This window comes from Rana temporaria, chromosome 3 (genome assembly GCF_905171775.1).
Source record: "Rana temporaria chromosome 3, aRanTem1.1, whole genome shotgun sequence".
Lineage (NCBI taxonomy): Eukaryota > Metazoa > Chordata > Amphibia > Anura > Ranidae > Rana > Rana temporaria.
Genome location: NC_053491.1, coordinates 44,824,590 through 44,843,564, shown reverse-complemented (window position 1 = coordinate 44,843,564; position 18,975 = coordinate 44,824,590). Strand labels below are relative to the sequence as shown.

Below are 18,975 nucleotides of genomic sequence, written 5' to 3'. Positions count from 1 at the left end.
ATTGATCACCTGTCAGTCGGTACCTGGGCGACAAGTTGAAGGAGATCCAGGCGTAACTCATTTAAGGAGGATTACCTCCGTAACTACCAAATCAGAGAGGGCCTGTGGCAGGGGTGTCTCTCTGAAGTTCACCAAGGAGGGTCTGTGGCAGAGACTTCATCCTACAAACGTTTGCGTGATACTCCGGCTGCCAGGTCAGTGAGAGAGGCCTGTCCGGGTACACTAAACCTACTCCGGCAGGAGTGGCGCAGAGAAACGCTTGGGAGCAGGACTGTTTCCCTATCATCACACCTGAATCTGCTGTTCTCTCTTCTTCAACTTTACTTTCCTCACTACAAGTTATTGTTTTTAACCGGCTGGGTAATAAAGAGCACAGCAAAGAGCACCTGTTGCGGACATTCCTTTACTTCTACTAAATGCAATACGCATCATTCACCCCTAGGGGGTAATGCTACATATGCTTTTAGGGAGGGAGTAAAAACAACCATCCTAACTTCTGCAATAAGGGTGCTGGTGTTGCACCATAATGCTGTGCTCACATTTGTGCATCATTCTGTTTCGTGCCCCTTCATGTGTTCGTTATACTATGTATGGTGGCCTCCAAATGATAACAAGTCATGTAACCAACTCAAGCATTTTTTTTAAAAGTCAATTTATGATGGGAATAACGGCCAAGGTAAGAAAATGACTATGGTTTTATCCTTTGACAAAGGGAGAACAGACCTCTCACCGTACACATTCCACATGACTAGTGTAGTCCAGATATGACACAATAACCTTCGACCGTTGAGACCCCATGTACTCCACCCCTTAATTGTCCCCCACTTACTATATAGTAAAGAGACCACACCTTTGCTTTGGAGTAAACTGGCCACAACAGCCTATTTTATTAAAACATAAATTGCAATAAAACTCCAACTTAAATGAAACAGTAAATATCCAACATCAAATGACATACAATAAACCCCCACTCTGTTGGTCCTTTCTGGCAGCACACCCATTCTCCACCATTTTACCATATACCAGATGAACAATGCACTGCGAGCAAACATTAAACTTTTAGGCCTCCAGTCCGTGTAGTACGCTCGGAGACAACCCCCGCCCGCAGTGCAAACGTTACAGTATCCCAACTAACCTTTCGCTGGGATACACTTTAAGGGGCCCATCATATTGATGAGCCCCCCACCCCCGTTTTCACACGTTTTCTACTGCCACCATAAAGGACCAACAGAACTAACCGTCAACCCAGCTGTCGTGACGACCGTCCAACACCGTACCTGCAAAAGAAAAAACACCGGCAACAACTGGTAATGCAATAAGGGAGGGAGGGTGGGAAAAGCTGCTTCCTCGTTGCTCTCCTGACTGCAAGTGCCCGCCTGGCCCCGCCCCACCCTTTTATAGGGTAACTCCCCTGACACCAGCAGCCAATCCTGCTCCTCCTCTGAACTTGATCCTTCTAACTCCCCCGCCCCTCTCTACACCAATCCTGCTCTTCCTACCTCCAACCCCCTTAGCTTAACCCTTCCTGTGTCACTAGACACTCTGTCATGCCCGGCCCTCTGCTAGTCTTTGCTGTCTTTTGCTCCGGGCCTCCCTTTCTAGCATTGGTTGGTCTTTATTGAAAGTGATTTTGTCCATTGTTCTGCTAGAAGGTGATGCAAATCCAAACACTGTGCTTCAGTTTTGTATCATTTGTATTTAGGCATTGATGGTAATATATAGTTAGATCTTCTTTTTCAAAGTGGGTTGTCACAATGTGTCCTTCAAAGACCGCAAAGTGTATTAGGACTAAACCCCCCCCCACCTCTGTTATGGAGGATCATTTTATGTAGTCTGGAGGTAACCTAGCCAAGGCTAATAACACTGAAGGGTGCTTGGAACAACACTGCATTTCTGGCAGGATCATCCACTTTTCTGCACTTTTGAACCTTTTGTGATATCTGTTCAAAAGGTATATTTAATAACCAAATAGGAGCAAAAAAAGAAAACTTTGTTGTTGGGGTTTATCTATACATTAGGGTGTTTTGTAGTGGCGTTAACACAGCACTCTTACTGTGGAATACCTGGTCTGCCAGACCTTTATTGGTACAGAAGTATAGGGCAAGATTTATTTATTTATTTTTAATTATCAGTGCTATTTTAATACATACAGAACAATAATGTGAGAGCCAAACCTGACAAGCTGCTGTTGAAGACCATTGTAAAAAAAAAAATCACTGCTGATTTTGAATTTTCTTCCCCTTTTTTTTCAATAGGAACACTAACCCAGTTTGTCTTGGTGTTGTATGGCACTGCGTCTGATCCTCCAAACACGTCCAACCAAGTTGATGGTGTTGGATGCAGAACTGTAGCTTCTAGCCAGTCCTGTGTTGGTGAGTATTGAAAGGATCTTTATGCCTCATTTACTAAGTGTTTGAAACGCAAAGGTTTTGATTTGACCATATCAAGAAATTAATTTAGAGTGATAATCTTTTTATTGTAAGAGAATAAAAGAATTAGTATGACTGACTTGTACAGACGCCAAGCAAGAAAACCGATATAGCTTGATTACAACGGGAACGTGGGGGGGACGCAGTTCCGGAACCTCCTGGACTGACTGTAATGGCAAGGGGTGCTGGGGTGTGTTGCAGGGTGTTGATGCTCACTGCTGGGGATCTATTTTTGCAGGGGGGGTCTATTGTTGCTGGGGAGGCCTATTGTTGCTGATGGGGGACCTATTGTTGCTGGGGGTGTCTTATGTTGCTGGGGGGTCAGTTGTTGCTGAAAGAGATCTACTGTTGGGAGAGGGGTCTATTGTTGATGGCAGCCAGAGAGTCTATTAATGGAGAGGGGTCTATTGTTGATGGCAGCCAGAGAGTCTATTAATGCTGGCTGTGTGGAGATCTGTTGATGCTGCCGGGAGTCTATTGTTGCTGGGGGGACATTTTGGTGTGGGTGGTCCATTGTTGTTGGGGGGGATCTATTGTTGCTGACTACAGGAGATCCATTTTACTGTTTTTTTTCTTGATATCATTACCAAATTCCATACAACTACTTGGCACCACAAAATGATACTTGGTTCCATATTGTCTAAAAGGGGCGGTACTGGGAGGTAGGTAGGGGCGGAGAAAAGAGGTGACTTGGAAAGGGGGCGTTCCTGCACCTATTGTCTGAGAACAAAAGCCCTGATTATAACTATACAAAAAGATCATATGACATTTTAGGACTTTTTAGAAATCCATGGATACATCACCACCCCCATGTGATTCAAGCAGAACTTCACCCCTCTACCATATTTGGATTTTTTATTTTCATGGGAGCGGGTACCTAGTGTAGCACTACCCCCGGAGGAGCTGCTGGTTTGTTTGAGATGGCATGTTACCTCATGTTCCTCCGCCGTCTAGGGGTATTTGGTGAAAGTTGCAGTAAAAGAATGTCTTTTTCTGTGCTCTTTATTACCCAGCCGGGTAAAAACAATAGAACTTGGTGAAGAATAGAGGTTAAGCGAAAGTGGAGATGGCAGATTCGGGTGTGAGCAATAGGGAAACAGTCCTGCTTCCAACAATACTTACTTTTTCACCACTCCAGCCTGAGTGGGTGTAGTGCACCTGGACAGGCCTCTCTCGCCAGCCTGGCAGCCAGAATGTCACTCGGAACTTGGAAAAATAAATCTCTGCCACAGACCCTCCCTATGGTTAAAACAGCGGAGACAATCCTCCTTGGCAGACTTGACACCTGGCTCTCCTTCAGGTAGTTTTAAATTTGTGTACCGACAGGTGGCCAACATCCAGCCTCTGTGTCCGGTTCCCCTGGTCCCCTAAGGATGGTCAGGCCCCTTTTGGAACACCAGCCTCTCTTGGTACTTCTCAGGCTGACTCTCCACTGTACGGCTTCCTCCAACAGGACGGACAGCCCAGGACCTCCTTAGGTGGGACCTAGTCGACTACTGAGTCCCCAAGCGGCAGTTCAGTTGCTCCGGGCCAACGTGGTCCCGAAGCCAGGACCTCTGCGTTGCACGCGCACCCGGCCCGGAAGGCCATTTGCCGGGGCGGCGTGGAGTGGCTACCCTAAAGGTGGGCGCCACACGAGGAGAAGACCCAGAAAAATGGCGTCTTCCTCATAAATACCCTCCCCCAGCATGCACAGCGAGGCAAACTCCTCCTGATAGGCTGCTGGGTAAGAGCACCCAATCCTTTACTCCACTGCCGACCTGGGGTGTGATAACCCCCCCAGACACAACAGAATGAGCCCACAGCACAGCCAAAGCTGAGACAGAGGCCTAAATTTGAACAAATTAACATGGTGAGAGTTACCTAACTCTCTGACCCCCTCTAAATTTAACCTAGCACCGGTTCTGGAAAGTAACCAGGCGCTACACTAGTTTTGTCTGGTACCTGTTAATTAGAGCGAACGTTCGGCCCCCCTCCCTGCCGCAACCTTTTGGAACACAGGTCCCAGGAGGCTGCGGGACCATTTACAGCAGGGGTGCCCAACCAGTGGCCATTGGAGCCCTCTGATATGGCGCACGACCTCCTGCTCTGGGATGGAATAGAATAGAATACTGTTATTAAAGGCAAGTTTATGCCTTCCTCCAATCTGATCAACTAAAAAAAAAGTAGAGTGGGCTGCCATCCCCCCGCTCCGCTCATTGTTGCCCGCAACCGGTTACCAAGTCGCTTAAGTGGCCCTCGCTCTCCAAAAGGTTGGGCACCCCTGATTTACAGGGTCTATTGCAGCTTATGAATGTGCAATGGGAAGCCAGCTGTGAAGCCACAGTGAACATGCCGGTGCCAGGGACCCGAAGACCGCCAAAGAACAGTGGATATATCTGAGGGAAGGATTTTTTTGATTGTACCAGGTGGAGGATAGTGCCAGAGGAACTTGCAAATGCTTGTTCTCCAATCTGCAGGTGTAAAATCTAATATTCTAAAAAGGTGTTATTCATCCCCAGCTGCCCTTAATGAAATGAATATTTGAAATGAAGATCTCAAGTGAAATGTAAATCTCTACATAACAAAGGCCAAGAAGCTTAGGAAAACCGATTTTGCATTTTGGCAGTCTTCATAATGTAATTGGATCATAGTTAATAAATTACAGTTTACGGAGAGTCTATGGTAAGAAAGTGCTTGAAATAGAAACGATGATGACGCTTTATTAAAATAGAAAAGCCTTAAATTCTTTCCTCACTTTCTGTTGGGGACAAGGACGCTTCAGGCTTTTAATCTTGGCCCCTGTTGTTCACCATATAATAGTCAATTTCTCATCACAACAGGAACGTTTTGCAGGCAAGCTATACATAAACCTTCGCTAAAAATAAAACCTGTTTGAAAGTTTTGTGAGGAAGTTAAGCCGCCTTTTATCCAGTGCCGGAGTGTCAAAGAGTTAACGGACACAATGTCGGTGAGGTGGGGATTTGCGTGTCTGACATTTGGTGATTAAGGCCTCTTGCAGGGCTCTGTATACCTAACCAACACTGTGTAATCTACTGTGAAATGTCACCAGTTTGTCCTGAATCAAACCTCTTGTGTGTGTTCTGGAACATTTCATAGACTTAACTGGGGAATAGGTTAAAAGAGTAATTTCTATCACTTGTCCGCATGAAAGCATATTACAGTTATTTCTCCAGAGACAATTCATAATAGATTACTTCCACGTGAAGAGCTTTTGTGAGGACCCTTCCTCCTAGTGCTAATGAGAAGCTCCAATCTAATTAAGAAATAAATGAGGGCTTATATATCCCCTAATCAAACTATGTGCTGTAGATCGGGTCAGGTACGGTGGCTGTACAGCGCATGTTGGAGTGCACTTCATCGCTGTGATTTGGCAGCTATTTTTTATCAGTAGAGGCCTCGTACAGACGAGGGGACAGTCCGCTGAAAACGGTCCGCCGGACCGTTTTCAGCGGACATGTCTCCTCTGAGATTTCTGTCTGATGGTTGTACACACCATCAGACAGAAATCCCAGCGTACACGATACGCGGGGACGTGGCCGCGACGATGACGCGGCGACGTGCGCGGCCCTGGAAGTTCAAAGCTTCCACGCATGCGTCGAATCACTTTGACGCATGTGTGATGCATTTGCCTATATGTCTCAGTTTAAGGCTCCCTGCTAGCCATGTGTGTAGAGGTAGAAAGGAATTTCATGTGCGATTCATTCCTCTAACAGGTTATTGAAGTGCTAATGTCCCCTCACTATTCTAAACGTTAATTGATCTATTGTGTTGTGTGAAGAAGATCTGTGTTTACCCTTAAAAGATGTGTACAGGGAGTGCAGAATTATTAGGCAAATGAGTATTTTGACCACATCATCCTCTTTATGCATGTTGTCTTACTCCAAGCTGTATAGGCTCGAAAGCCTACTACCAATTAAGCATATTAGGTGATGTGCATCTCTGTAATAAGAAGGGGTGTGGTCTAATGACATCAACACCCTATATCAGGTGTGCATAATTATTAGGCAACTTCCTTTCCTTTGGCAAAATGGGTCAAAAGAAGGACTTGACAGGCTCAGAAAAGTCAAAAATAGTGAGATATCTTGCAGAGGGATGCAGCACTCTTAAAATTGCAAAGCTTCTGAAGCGTGATCATCGAACAATCAAGCATTTCATTCAAAATAGTCAACAGGGTCGCAAGAAGCGCGTGGAAAAACCAAGGCGCAAAATAACTGCCCATGAACTGAGAAAAGTCAAGCGTGCAGCTGCCAAGATGCCACTTGCCACCAGTTTGGCCATATTTCAGAGCTGCAACATCACTGGAGTGCCCAAAAGCACAAGGTGTGCAATACCCAGAGACATGGCCAAGGTAAGAAAGGCTGAAAGACGACCAACACAGAACAAGACACACAAGCTGAAACGTCAAGACTGGGCCAAGAAATATTTCAAGACTGATTTTTCTAAGGTTTTATGGACTGATGAAATGAGAGCGAGTCTTGATGGGCCAGATGGATGGGCCCGTGGCTGGATTGGTAAAGGGCAGAGAGCTCCAGTCCGACTCAGACGCCAGCAAGGTGGAGGTGGAGTACTGGTTTGGGCTGGTATCATCAAAGATGAGCTTGTGGGGCCTTTTCGGGTTGAGGATGGAGTCAAGCTCAACTCCCTGTCCTACTGCCAGTTTCTGGAAGACACCTTCTTCAAGCAGTGGTACAGGAAGGAGTCTGCATCCTTCAAGAAAAACATGATTTTCATGCAGGACAATGCTCCATCACACGCGTCCCAGTACTCCACAGCGTGGCTGGCAAGAAAGGGTATAAAAGAAGAAAAACTAATGACATGGCCTCCTTGTTCACCTGATCTGAACCCCATTGAGAACCTGTGGTCCATCATCAAATGTGAGATTTAAAAGGAGGGAAAACAGTACACCTCTCTGAACAGTGTCTGGGAGGCTGTGGTTGCTGCTGCACGCAATGTTGATGGTGAACAGATCAAAACACTGACAGAATCCATGGATGGCAGGCTTTTGAGTGTCCTTGCAAAGAAAGGTGGCTATATTGGTCACTGATTTGTTTTTGTTTTGTTTTTGAATGTCAAAAATGTATATTTGTGAATGTTGAGATGTTATATTGGTTTCACTGATAAAAATAAATAATTGAAATGGGTATATATTTTTTTTTTGTTAAGTTGCCTAATAATTATGCACATTAATAGTCACCTGCACACACAGATATCCCCCTAAAATAGCTAAAACTAAAAACAAACTAAAAACTACTTCCAAAAATATTCAGCTTTGATATTAATGAGTTTTTGGGGTTCATTGAGAACATGGTTGTTGTTCAATAATAAAATTAATCCTCAAAAATACAACTTGCCTAATAATTCTGCACTCCCTGTATTGTATCATCAGGCTAAATGATTAGAGAAGTGGTATGTTAATTATTCTGATTGCTTCAGTGTAGTAATTAACTCCACTGATGTCTTTATCTAAAGAAATGTGTCTGCATGGTCGGCTCCGACTTGTCTCCTATAATCTGTATGGGAAACCCCACTGTGTGAGGGGGGGCATTCCTAACAGGTTGTAACCACATATAAGCTGAGTTTTTGTGTCATTAAAGTCTCTTGTTCCAGCATTGAGCCTTGGCATGTGTGGCTTATTATGGCGATTCTAGGAGGGGATCTTCTTGTATGGGGAGAAGGGAATGCTTGACGGGGATATCATTCTAATACCGTCACAGCATGCAAGGGATGGCGGCCGATCGGACATGTCCGGTGAGTCTGTACAGACGACCAAACATGTCCGACGGACAGGCTTCCAGCGGATATGTTTCTTAGCATGCTAAGAAACATTTGTCCGCTGCAAAACGGTCGGCTGGACAAATGTCCGCTGAAAACCTGTTCGGTCGTGTGTACAAGGCCTAAGGGTCCCCGGGAGCTCTCTCTTTCTGCTGCATCCAGAATCCTGCAGAAGTTTGTTCATAGTGTTTCATGCAAGGTCTGCTGGACAGAATTAGACGCGGACTGTACTAAATCCTTTACTAACTGCAGCTGTGGATATATACGCAACCTTTTAAGCATTCATAGCAGATGGCCTGCATACAAAATCAATTCACATCTTTAATGAGCAAATCTTCTAAACATCACTTCATTGCACTTTCACTCTGTGCTTACATGTGTGTTCCTCCAGCATCCTGCTTTTCTAATACACAACTATTCTCCGGTCCTATTTACACAAAAGATGATATCTCTCCACAACGGTAAGTGCAGGAAAGGTATTATTTTCTTGTCCGTTAATGGACAGGAGGCCTTTCTCGTTTGGGTTATACTGTCATACAAAGAAGAACTGGAAAGTGGCAAGCAAAAAATAAATAAAAAATGTAGGTCAACCCAGGGTGACATCTACTGCCAGCAAACAGTGTCTTATGTGAATGGATGTCTCCTCTTCAACACTGCTGTGTGGAAGACTAACCTATTTTTGCTAGCACTTTTTTTTAATTTTTTTTATCAAGATTTTTTTTTTTTTTCAGCCAAGACTCTTCATATTGCTGCTAGAGTTTGACTCTTCCATTGCAGCTATCCAGTATGGCTGTCCTCAGTCTGGCTTTTGAAGGTCTGTTTCTGTATCCACTGGACTGGACATTGAAGGGGTAACCTAAGGCTGGCCATACTTGACCTCTAGTCCAGTGGCGGATGGTGCTCAAAGTATTTGGGGGGGGGGCAAACGAACTGAAAAAAAAACCTCTAGGGCAGCCACTGTGGCCCATCAAGGACAGCCTCTGTGGCCCCTCAAGGGCAGCCTCTGTGGCCCCTCAAGGGCAGCCTCTGTGGCCCCTCAATTGGCAGCCGCTGTGGCCCCTCAATTGGCAGCCGCTGTGGCCCCTCAATTGGCAGCCGCTGTGGCCCCTCAATTGGCAGCCGCTGTGGCCCATCAATTGGCAGCCGCTGTGGCCCATCAATTGGCAGCCGCTGTGGCCCATCAATTGGCAGCCCCTGTGGCCCATCAATTGCCGCCAGTGTGGCCCATCAACTGCCGCTACTGTGCCCCATCAAATGCTGCCAGTCTGCCCCCCCACCCGGCACTTACCCGTCTCTGGTCATGGCGCTGTCCTCCACACGCTGAGTCCTCCATGTCTCTCCTGTCCTCTTCCCGTCATCTCTGCTATGATTGGACGCCTGATAGGCATCCAATCACAGCGCCTGATGCTTCAGCCAATCAGGTGACAGGTAACCAGACACGAGCATCCTGATTAGCTGAGAGGTGGGACAGTGTTAGGGTAGCGATTTATTCACTTTTCGAATGCACAGCATTGCGCCCGCTGTTTACGATTTTGGAAGCCATAGGTTCTAATCAGGCGCTTCCAAAAAAACGCTGCTGTAATTCAGATGCCCGGTGCCCGACAAGGGGCCGGACACCTGAATAGGGGACGTCAGCGGTGACAATAGATGGATTACACAAGGATTTCACAAGGACCCTCATCACTTATTTTTTGCCATTTTCTGTTCACTTATGTTAGCCCCTTGGGACTATTAGCGTTTATTGCACATTATTGTCACTTATCACTTATTTTGTTATACATTAGTGGTTTTATTATCTATATTATTTATTCATTGGACTGTATGCGCTGATCACTCTTTTATCAATAGATAGATTCATGCATTGCATGAATCTATCTATTGGTGATAGAGTGGTGCAGGAGGGGGCTGCGCTCCTGCGCCCTCTATGAACGCACCGCCACTGCTCTAGTTTCTCATCTACACTCTGCAGAGGTATTGTATTCTGACAGCAGGGGGACTTCCCTGCTGTCAAAATACACTGATCAGCTATAGCTGGCAGTGCTGATCGAGTGGAAATTTTCCAACAGGCTGGTTGTACAAAAGTCAATCAATAGACTGGTATATGGATCGAAATGTGGCTGCTCACTCCTGAACCGGCCAAATTTCAATTTATGTATGGACAGTTTAAAGGTGACCTAAAGGCATTGGGATCCATATAGATTGCTTTCCCGACTCTGTTTTGGTAAACTGTTAACTGCAAATGCCACATAGGTAGTGTATTGGTTGGAATTATAACAGAGGACAGAAGTACTAACCACTAAGCCACCGTGCTGACCTATGTGATTGCAAGAAGTCTGTTGGGATGGACAACTGAAGCCCTCACCAAGTAGATTATGTTTACTGCATGCAATTCAAGGCTTAAATTTCTATTTTTACTTTAATATTTTATTTCCTTCTCCCTTTTTCAAAGTATCTTATTACTTCTGAAGCTGGGATCTACCAAATAAATACAACCATTGATTGCTATGCTCCACTCACGGTCTTTGCAGCAAGATGTTATACAGATATGGAATTGTATTAGCTGACTGTCTGGGAAATGGTGTTTACCAGATAAGGGTTCCTACCGTAATTGAAGTGCAACGCTTTCAGTGTGGTAAATTGCATTTAAAATTGACCCATTTTTTTCCCACAGCACCACCTGCGTGTTCTTTCTGGTTTCCATTCAATAGTTCTGCACAGTTTTCAACATTGGGGGGGCAGGCGGCGGCCAAATTCTCAGTAAACTGTGTGTGCACATGAAACAGGAAGCTTTTCTTTTGTACTTTTCAAATATTTATAAATGCACTCTGACAACACCCACACTTGTTTTGTTCAGTGTGTATAGATGCATCACATAAAGATTTAGGCTGGTCATACATGGGCCAAAATGTAACTACTTCAGCAGGTACCAACCAAATTTCAATCCATGTATGGGCAAGCTGGTTGTACACATGTTGACTTCTGTACAACCAGCTTGTCTGTTTTTTTTCCCCAAACAATTAGTGCCACTGGCTGTAGCCGGTGTCCTGTCGAGAAATGCCCCCTGACAAGAAATGCCCGGCCGGAACTGCGCATGCGCAATACGGAGCCGCCGAACATCGGAATTTATGATCAGCTGTGCCAAACACTCACGATGCTCGTGCAAGGGGCAGATTTCTTCATGATGGGCGCGTGTGATGGGCGGATGCCTACAGAAGGGGGCGTATTTTGTAATGATGGGCAGTGCTGTTAAGATGGGGGCGGAATTTTTGATGAAACTCAAACACATCTCCTAAACAAATATATTTGCTATTCTTCCTACACGTGTTTGCGGGGCATGTTTAGCCAACTGAAGGTCGGGTTTTTCAATGTTGATGGGAGGGTTTGTAGGGCCTATTTAGCTAGCTAACACAAGCAATAGCACTGCCCATCATTACAAAATACGCCCGCTTCTGTAGGCATCCGCCCCTCACACGCGCTCATCATGAAGAAATCAATGTTGGCTATTGTGCGCAGGTGCCGTCTACAGCCGATCATAAATTCCAATGTTCGGAGGCTTTTGGTGGCTCCGTACCCGCAAGCGCAGTACCCGGCTGGCATTATTAGACAGGAGGCATTTCTCGTTGGAACACCGGCAGCACTGATCAGTGTAAGGCCCCCTGCTGGAAGAACACAATAACTCTGCAGAACAGAGTGTGTTAAGGGGAGAATCAACACTTTTTATTTTTTGTTTAACCCACTGGTTGAGTGAAAAATATGTATAATGTAGTGGCCTGTTTAACCACTTCCTTACCGGGCCTATTCTGGCACTTCTCTCCTACATGCCGACAGCCACGATTGCGGCTTTGTTTACTTCCGGGTACCCGGGAGTGGCGTTATAACGTCGCGCCTGGGCCGCCAACGGTCATAAAGATGACTGGTGACCATCTGGTCACCAGTCATCTCTATGCTTCCCATCCGGCACAGGTAGATCGTTTCTCCGGGTCCCCGATGGCACGGGAGAGCCCGGAGAAGCACCGGATGGTGGCGGGAAGGGGGGGAACGTCTCCTATAAGAACGATTAAGCAGCAGAACTGCCGCTATTACTCCAGCTCTATGTCCTTACCAACTTGTATTCCATTGAGAACTACAAGTGCCTCTGTGGCCATGGTAGATGGGTTTGTAGTTCAAACATTCACAGATCTCTTCCTGCACAGGTGTGCCAGTTTGAAATCTGACAGCTACTGTGGGGGAGAAGAACCTCACTATGCTATCAGAGGGGGGCCTTTTTGGGGGTTGCAGGGTTTGCTTGGCCTCAGGTTACATGATGCAACCTCAAAATGGGTGTAACGTTGCCTTAAAGGTGGTCTTCGCCTTTAAATTGAATACATTAAATCAGGTAATGGTACTGAATCAAAATTTCCAGTGCTCCAACGTAGGATCCCTTCAGTTGCCCTTGTCTGCTCTGACCTGCTTCTACTATGATAATTTGTCCACTGCTCCCCATTCACCTTCCCATCTCTTCTAATGGCCACACTTGCATCTCTATAACATGAGCAATGATGGATGAAGTGTGTGCTGCTTAATATTTGATTGGCATCTGTCAAAGTGTATATGGTGATTCTGCTGTAGTCACAGCAGGATGTAATTTACAGCTGCAGCGTCTTTTCTTCCCCACACAGCTGTGCATAGACTTCACATCGTTATGCGAAGCATTAATCTTTTATTGCGTTGTAATTTCCTGAAATAAATTTATTCTGGGCTTAATATCCCAAATATCACACTGTGTCCACTTAGCGTTTCGATTTATCGGTCTTCGGCAATCTGCTCTGACCCTACATTGACATTATTTAGGATTGAACAGATCTCTTTATCGGCTAGCCGTGTGGGGTCAAATCATGCTTTTATTCACCAACAGCATATTTGTAAAATGCCAAAGCATTTTAATAAATCTGTCTTGATGCACACCAGTGCTTTATGCAAGAGTTGTGTCTTATCTGGACTTGGCACATTTATAGCCACCTTATTTACAACAAAATAGTCACCTTCATTGTGTGTGGGTGACAGGTGCACACCATCTGGAATATGTAGTCCAATTTTGGGCACCAGTTCTCAAAAAGGATATCGGGGAACTGGAGAAAGTGCAGAGAAGGGCAACCAAACTGATAAGAGGCATGGAGGAGCTCAGCAATGAGGAAAGATTAGAAGATCTAAATGTATTCACTCTTGAGAAGAGGAGAATTAGGGGTGAGTTATTCACTTTACGGTCAACACTGAGGACAAGGGGGAACTCTTTACGTCTAGAGGAAAAGAGATTTCATCTCCAAATATGGAAAGGTTTCTTCACAGTAAGAGCTGTGAAAATGTGGAACAGACTCCCTCCAGAGGTGGTTCTGGCCAGCTCAGTAGATTGCTTTAAGAAAGGTCTGGATACTTTCCTAAATGTACATAATATAACTGAGTACTAACATTTGTAGGTAAAGTTGATCCAGGGTAAATCCGATTGCCTCTCGGGGGATCAGGAGCAAATTTTTTCCCTGCTGTAGCAAATTGGATCATGTTCTGCTGTTTTTTTTTTTTTGCCTTCCTCTGGATCAACTGTGGGTATGGAGTTGGGTGTATGGGATTGTACAGTGTTTTTTATTTTGTTTGTTTTTGTGTTTTTGTGGTTGGACTGGATGGACTTGTGTCTTTTTTCAACCTGACTATCATCTTTTGTGTGATCACTACTTTAACGGTATCTTTCCTCTTCTGTTGATGGATGATTCCATTGTATTGTGAATGTTCTATCCCAGGATCGCAGTGACCAGATGTCAAGTTGCTACTCTTTACTCTTTACTTGATTTTTTCCTTTCTTTGTTGGAACACAGAATGAGCAGTTTTAAGGTTTTATGTACAGATCTGCAAAGTAGATAAGTGGCACAACATGGGGAGTGTTCTGTGGTTAATGTAACTTCAATCAGCATTGTGCAGAGAGTGGTGATGCAAAACCATCTACTATGGGAAATCGGTTAGTAATGTCGTACTAAGAAAAGCTGATTGGCTGCTGTGAATTGACTGCACATGACTTTTAAAATAAGAATTCATTTTTGGTGAAATGGCATATAAAAATACCACCAATTTAAGATGTCACAGTAGATTAACAATTCACACATACCCAGACTCAGGCAAACCTATCCTTCACACAGTAAGGATCAAGTTTGTGTGAATGATGTAGTTTTTATAACGATAATTCTGAAGCTGCTTTTTTTTACATAGGACATTTATATCCGTTACACAGTGTCTCTGTGAAACAGACCCAACTTTTCCAAGACTAGTTGTCCCCAAAAAGGCGCTTTTCTTGCATTAATCTGGTCCTTGTGGTACTATACCTCCCACTGATGCAACACTGTGGCATAATTTGTCCCATTGACACCAGTTATGGAGCACTGTTCTTCCCGCTGATCCCAACTATGGGGCACTATTCCTTCTCCTACTATCCACTGCAGGCACTATATTTTTTTTTATATATTATTTATTTATTTTACCGACCACCAAGCCTGAGACATATACTGCTCACTTGCCCCAGTTTGGCCCCCTTGAAGTGTGAAAGACAGTATACTGGACTTTTTTTTTTTTTTAGAATGTTTGAAGACTCCTGGCCTAGGCTATGCCTCTTGATGATGTAAATGTGTACTGTATGTACATGCAAACGCACAACTCCCCACTGCAAATCTGAACAATATTCCAAGAGCCTCAAAACTCGACCTCAACCAAATGTGTGCAAATGCAACCAAAAATAAGGGATATTCTAAGTGTGACTTAATTTTATACAAGTCTAGTATCTAAAAGTCCATATTCATCCTTGAAAGTGAAGGATGAACACCGTCCGCATCAGCAGATTTTTTTCCAGATGGAAGGATTTGGATGACTCCCTCTTGCAAACTCACATATATGTAAAAGTCAAAGGACAGAGAAACGCCACCACTGACCAAGTGTAGTCGTTTATTAGCTCTCATAAAAACAAAGATAATATGCACTCGCAGGGTGTGATCCAAAAAGCAGCATGTAATGCAATTCCACTTGATGGCACCCTTTACCCAGCCCAGAAACTTCCTCATGCTGATAGTCTCTTGCCAGGCACCAGAATGGCGTGATGATGTCGGAAATGGAGTGGCAATGTGTTTCGGGGGGTTCCTGTCCCTTTGTCAAGTCTCTTTCTCAAGGGGCTTGACATAGGGACAAGAAGCAGGACACTGGAATGGAGTGATGACATTAGAGAAGGCATAGCAACATGTTTTGGGGCACTCCTGCCCTTTTCTAAGCCCCTTGATGTCTGACGTCGTCATGCCATTCTGGTGCCCTGCTTCCACCCTGGCGATCTCCATGTGGTCCATAGCGGCCCTTCTAGTGCCTGGCAAGAGGCTATCTGCAGGGGAAGTGCCTGGGCTTGGGAAAGGCTGCCATCAAGTGGAATTACATTACATGCTGCTTTTTGGATCACGCAATGTGAGCGCATATTATCTTTGTTTTTATAAGAACTAATAAACTACTAGACTTATTTGTGGTGTTTCTCTTTCCTTTGTCTTATATTTATATAATATATATATATAATATGGCCCCTGATCATACCATCAATGTAATGGTAATCAAAGCAGGAGTGGGTGAGTATTTCTATCAAACTGTTGATGGCTTGCGTTGAGCTCCTACGGCAGAGGTGGCCAACCTTTTGAAGAGCGAGGGCCACTTAAGCAACTTGGTTACCAGTCAAGGGCCACAATGAGCGGAGCTGACAGGTCACGGCTACTCTATAGGCCCTCTGATCCGCCCAGATGGAAGGGGACACATTTTTTTGGGGATTGGAGGTAGGCAGGCGTAAACTGACATCTGTTGCTCTGTAGAGGTGAATTAAGGGTCCCATTTGGTCGGGCTGATCGTGTGAAAAGGGCCTAATACTGCTTTCACACTGTTGTGCTGCGGTTTACCCACAAAACGAGTGCAGCTGTGTCTATCCTGCGGGTTAGCTGAACTTTCCCATAGACATCCGCCTGTGGCAAAAGCCAGCACTGTAGAGGAAGCATCGGCTTATGGGGCTCTGCTCCACAGCTGCTTTTTTCCCCTCTACCACCAGCTTTATTCACAACACTGATGCTGTGGTATGGTGGGTGGGCAACCTGCGATCTTTGCTTGCCAACCCACCATTCCAGAGCAGGAGGTCGCGGGCCACATCAGAGGGCTCCGCGGGCCACTGGTTGGCCGCCCCTGTCCTACGGGGTAAATGACCGCGCTATATCAAGATGCCACTCCGCTTCCAGTGAGGGTACAAGTCAGTGTGCCTACGCACTGACATATGCAAGGAAGTGCTCTGCTGATTCAATAGAAGATTTATTTTAGTTTTGTGTGAAGACAGATGTTGGAAGATGATGGCCGTCTGCTTGATTTCCTTTCTCAACGTACCCTTTTTACATGTGCAAAATAGGGGGTGGCAACCTGCAAACAAAGTGTCACTTAGCCAATCACAAATCGGAATGTTGATTGCATAATGTTGATAGCCAATGAAAGCTGTTGCCAAATAGTGACTTAGGTTATTGTCATGGACTGCTTAGCTGAAAGCAGTATTTTGAAAATGCGAGTAGACCTTTATGGAAAGATGATGAACATCTCTAAAGTTATTTATGACAATGTAAACCATCCATGATGCAGACTAATCTTTAGTAATGGTTTTCCCTTTTGTGTCCTTTCTGCAGTTTGTGAAGAAGGCTTTTTCCTCCATCAGAAGACATGTGTGAAGACCTGTCCCCCAGGATTCACAGCCAGTGTTCAGAGTATCCAATACACACTGGAAAACAGCATCGAGCCTCTCCTGGCTAATGTTTGCATGCCCTGCCATCCTTCCTGTTCTACTTGCAAAGGCACCACTGCAAATGACTGCCTCAGCTGCCCAGCTCACTCACACTACAATGTGTTGGACTTTTCCTGTTCCCATCAGAGAGTCAGAGAATCGCCACAACTAAAAGAGGTTGTTCCAGAAATGGCAAATGGTTACTCAAACATGCCGGTCATTGCAGCCACCCTCAGCTGCATCATGATAGTCCTTGTCTTTGTGGGTGTCTTCTTATTCCTCCAGGTGCGTTCTGGGGTTATCCTGGGCAAGAAGAAGTTGTACATGTTGGACAGTGGGATCATCTCTTATAAAGGGATCCCATCAGAAATATGGCAAGAAGAAGGATTATCAGAGTCTGAGGTAGAGGAGATGGATGTTCACAATGAAAGAACTGCTTTTATAAAGCAACAGAGTGCCCTTTGATGACAATTCTGACATCACCTCCCCAGAACATTATGCCATCATACAGACCCCGTTCAGGTTTCCTTTCAACACTGGACCGTTTTATGTGGATACCGACTTCTACATCAGCGTCATGATTCCATCCAGTGCTCTGGCTAATGCCCAGGAAACTTCAAAAACATTTTTTTTTTTATGTCTTTTTGTGTTTTTTTCCTTTTTATTGATCATCATACATCTTCCCAGATTTTTTTTCTTAACTTATAGTGCCTATTGATCTCCATATTTTGCCTGCCTGCAGTGGCTATCAGTTGACCCTTTCAGTGATGGAACGTCCATAGACGGGGTGCAGGTACACCTAGTTTTGCAGTCTGCCTAGGTTTTTTTTTTAAAGGGTAGGATCTGTACAAAATGAAATGCTGTGCAGACAAGAAAGCTCCTTGTAGGTTAATCCAGTTTACAAAGATCAACTGCTATATAGTACATCAGCATCTGGGAGCCAGGCTGGAAAACTATGTATAGAACCAAGGTCATATCTCATGCACTAATAAGGTTGTCTGCTTAGACCTAGCGGAGGGAGATCCCAGCTGACATGTAATAGACTGATAATGTGCTGTGCAGAGCGGAATGCATTGGAGCAGATTGTCCGAATCACGTACACATTACACTTGGAGGGAAAATACAGGTTTTTTTATTTTTAAGCATTTCAAGAATTCCTGCATACAGAACACTGACGGGACAAGGTAAATACCTTGGCTCAGCGTATTGTGGGTGTCACCTTTTTAGTTAACTCTTTTGGACTGTGATTCATTATTTTTCCTGTATATCAAGTAATCATGGCTTATTTACTTAATTTTTATCATGGTAAAGTGCCCATATACAGATTTGCTTCTTTCAGACCAGACCTGCCAATGATTTCCCTGTGGATGCTGCAAACAACTTTTGCAAATCCAAGTGTTTGACGAACAGCAGTGGGTATGAAATGGCCATGATGGTAGATCTCTCTGCAGTCCAGAAATAGCTGGACCTTTCAGTCTTGGTCTATTAGAATTCAGCCGTCTACCCTAAAGATGGAGGTCATCCAGCAATTATAGCAGTAGTGTCTCGTGGTATCTGGGGATCCTAATACAGAAGGGCATCACAACCTGACATAGTTAAGAAATTTTACCTTTTTCCTTCTATGTGAGTGAATCTGTTGATCTGAACATGTATATTTTAATGGAATAGGGTGTTGGTATACTTTGGAGTTTATTTTTTTCACACATATTGATCAATTTCTTTCCTAAATGTTTTTATGTATTTTATTCCTTTATTTTCCATTGGTCATGCTTTATCTTCTTTCACTTCTTGTGAATTGATGTAGTCTGACATAGCTGTTCATTAATTTTGTTAGTCCCTGCTTTGTTTTGTTAGGAAAACATACTGGACCTCACTCATAAAGTGTCCTAAAGAGAACCAATCATGACTGGGTTTAAACCCAACCAAATTTTTACTTTTTATAATGTTTTTTCTGCGTGTCGTGTAAAAAAAAAA

General features: G+C 44.5%; 1 protein-coding gene across 1 annotated transcript in view; it reads left to right on the top strand.

Annotated features, from left to right (window-relative positions):
- FURIN (furin, paired basic amino acid cleaving enzyme) overlaps positions 1–18,679 on the top strand; it is a 362,179-nt gene extending 343,500 nt beyond the window's left edge. Inside the window, exons 15-16 of the mRNA XM_040342487.1 lie at positions 2,256–2,372; positions 16,907–18,679. Of these exons, the coding sequence (XP_040198421.1) occupies positions 2,256–2,372; positions 16,907–17,466 (677 nt within the window). The 3' untranslated portion in view covers positions 17,467–18,679. The remainder of the gene's footprint in view (positions 1–2,255; positions 2,373–16,906) is intronic.
- The last annotated feature ends 296 nt before the right edge of the window (positions 18,680–18,975 follow it).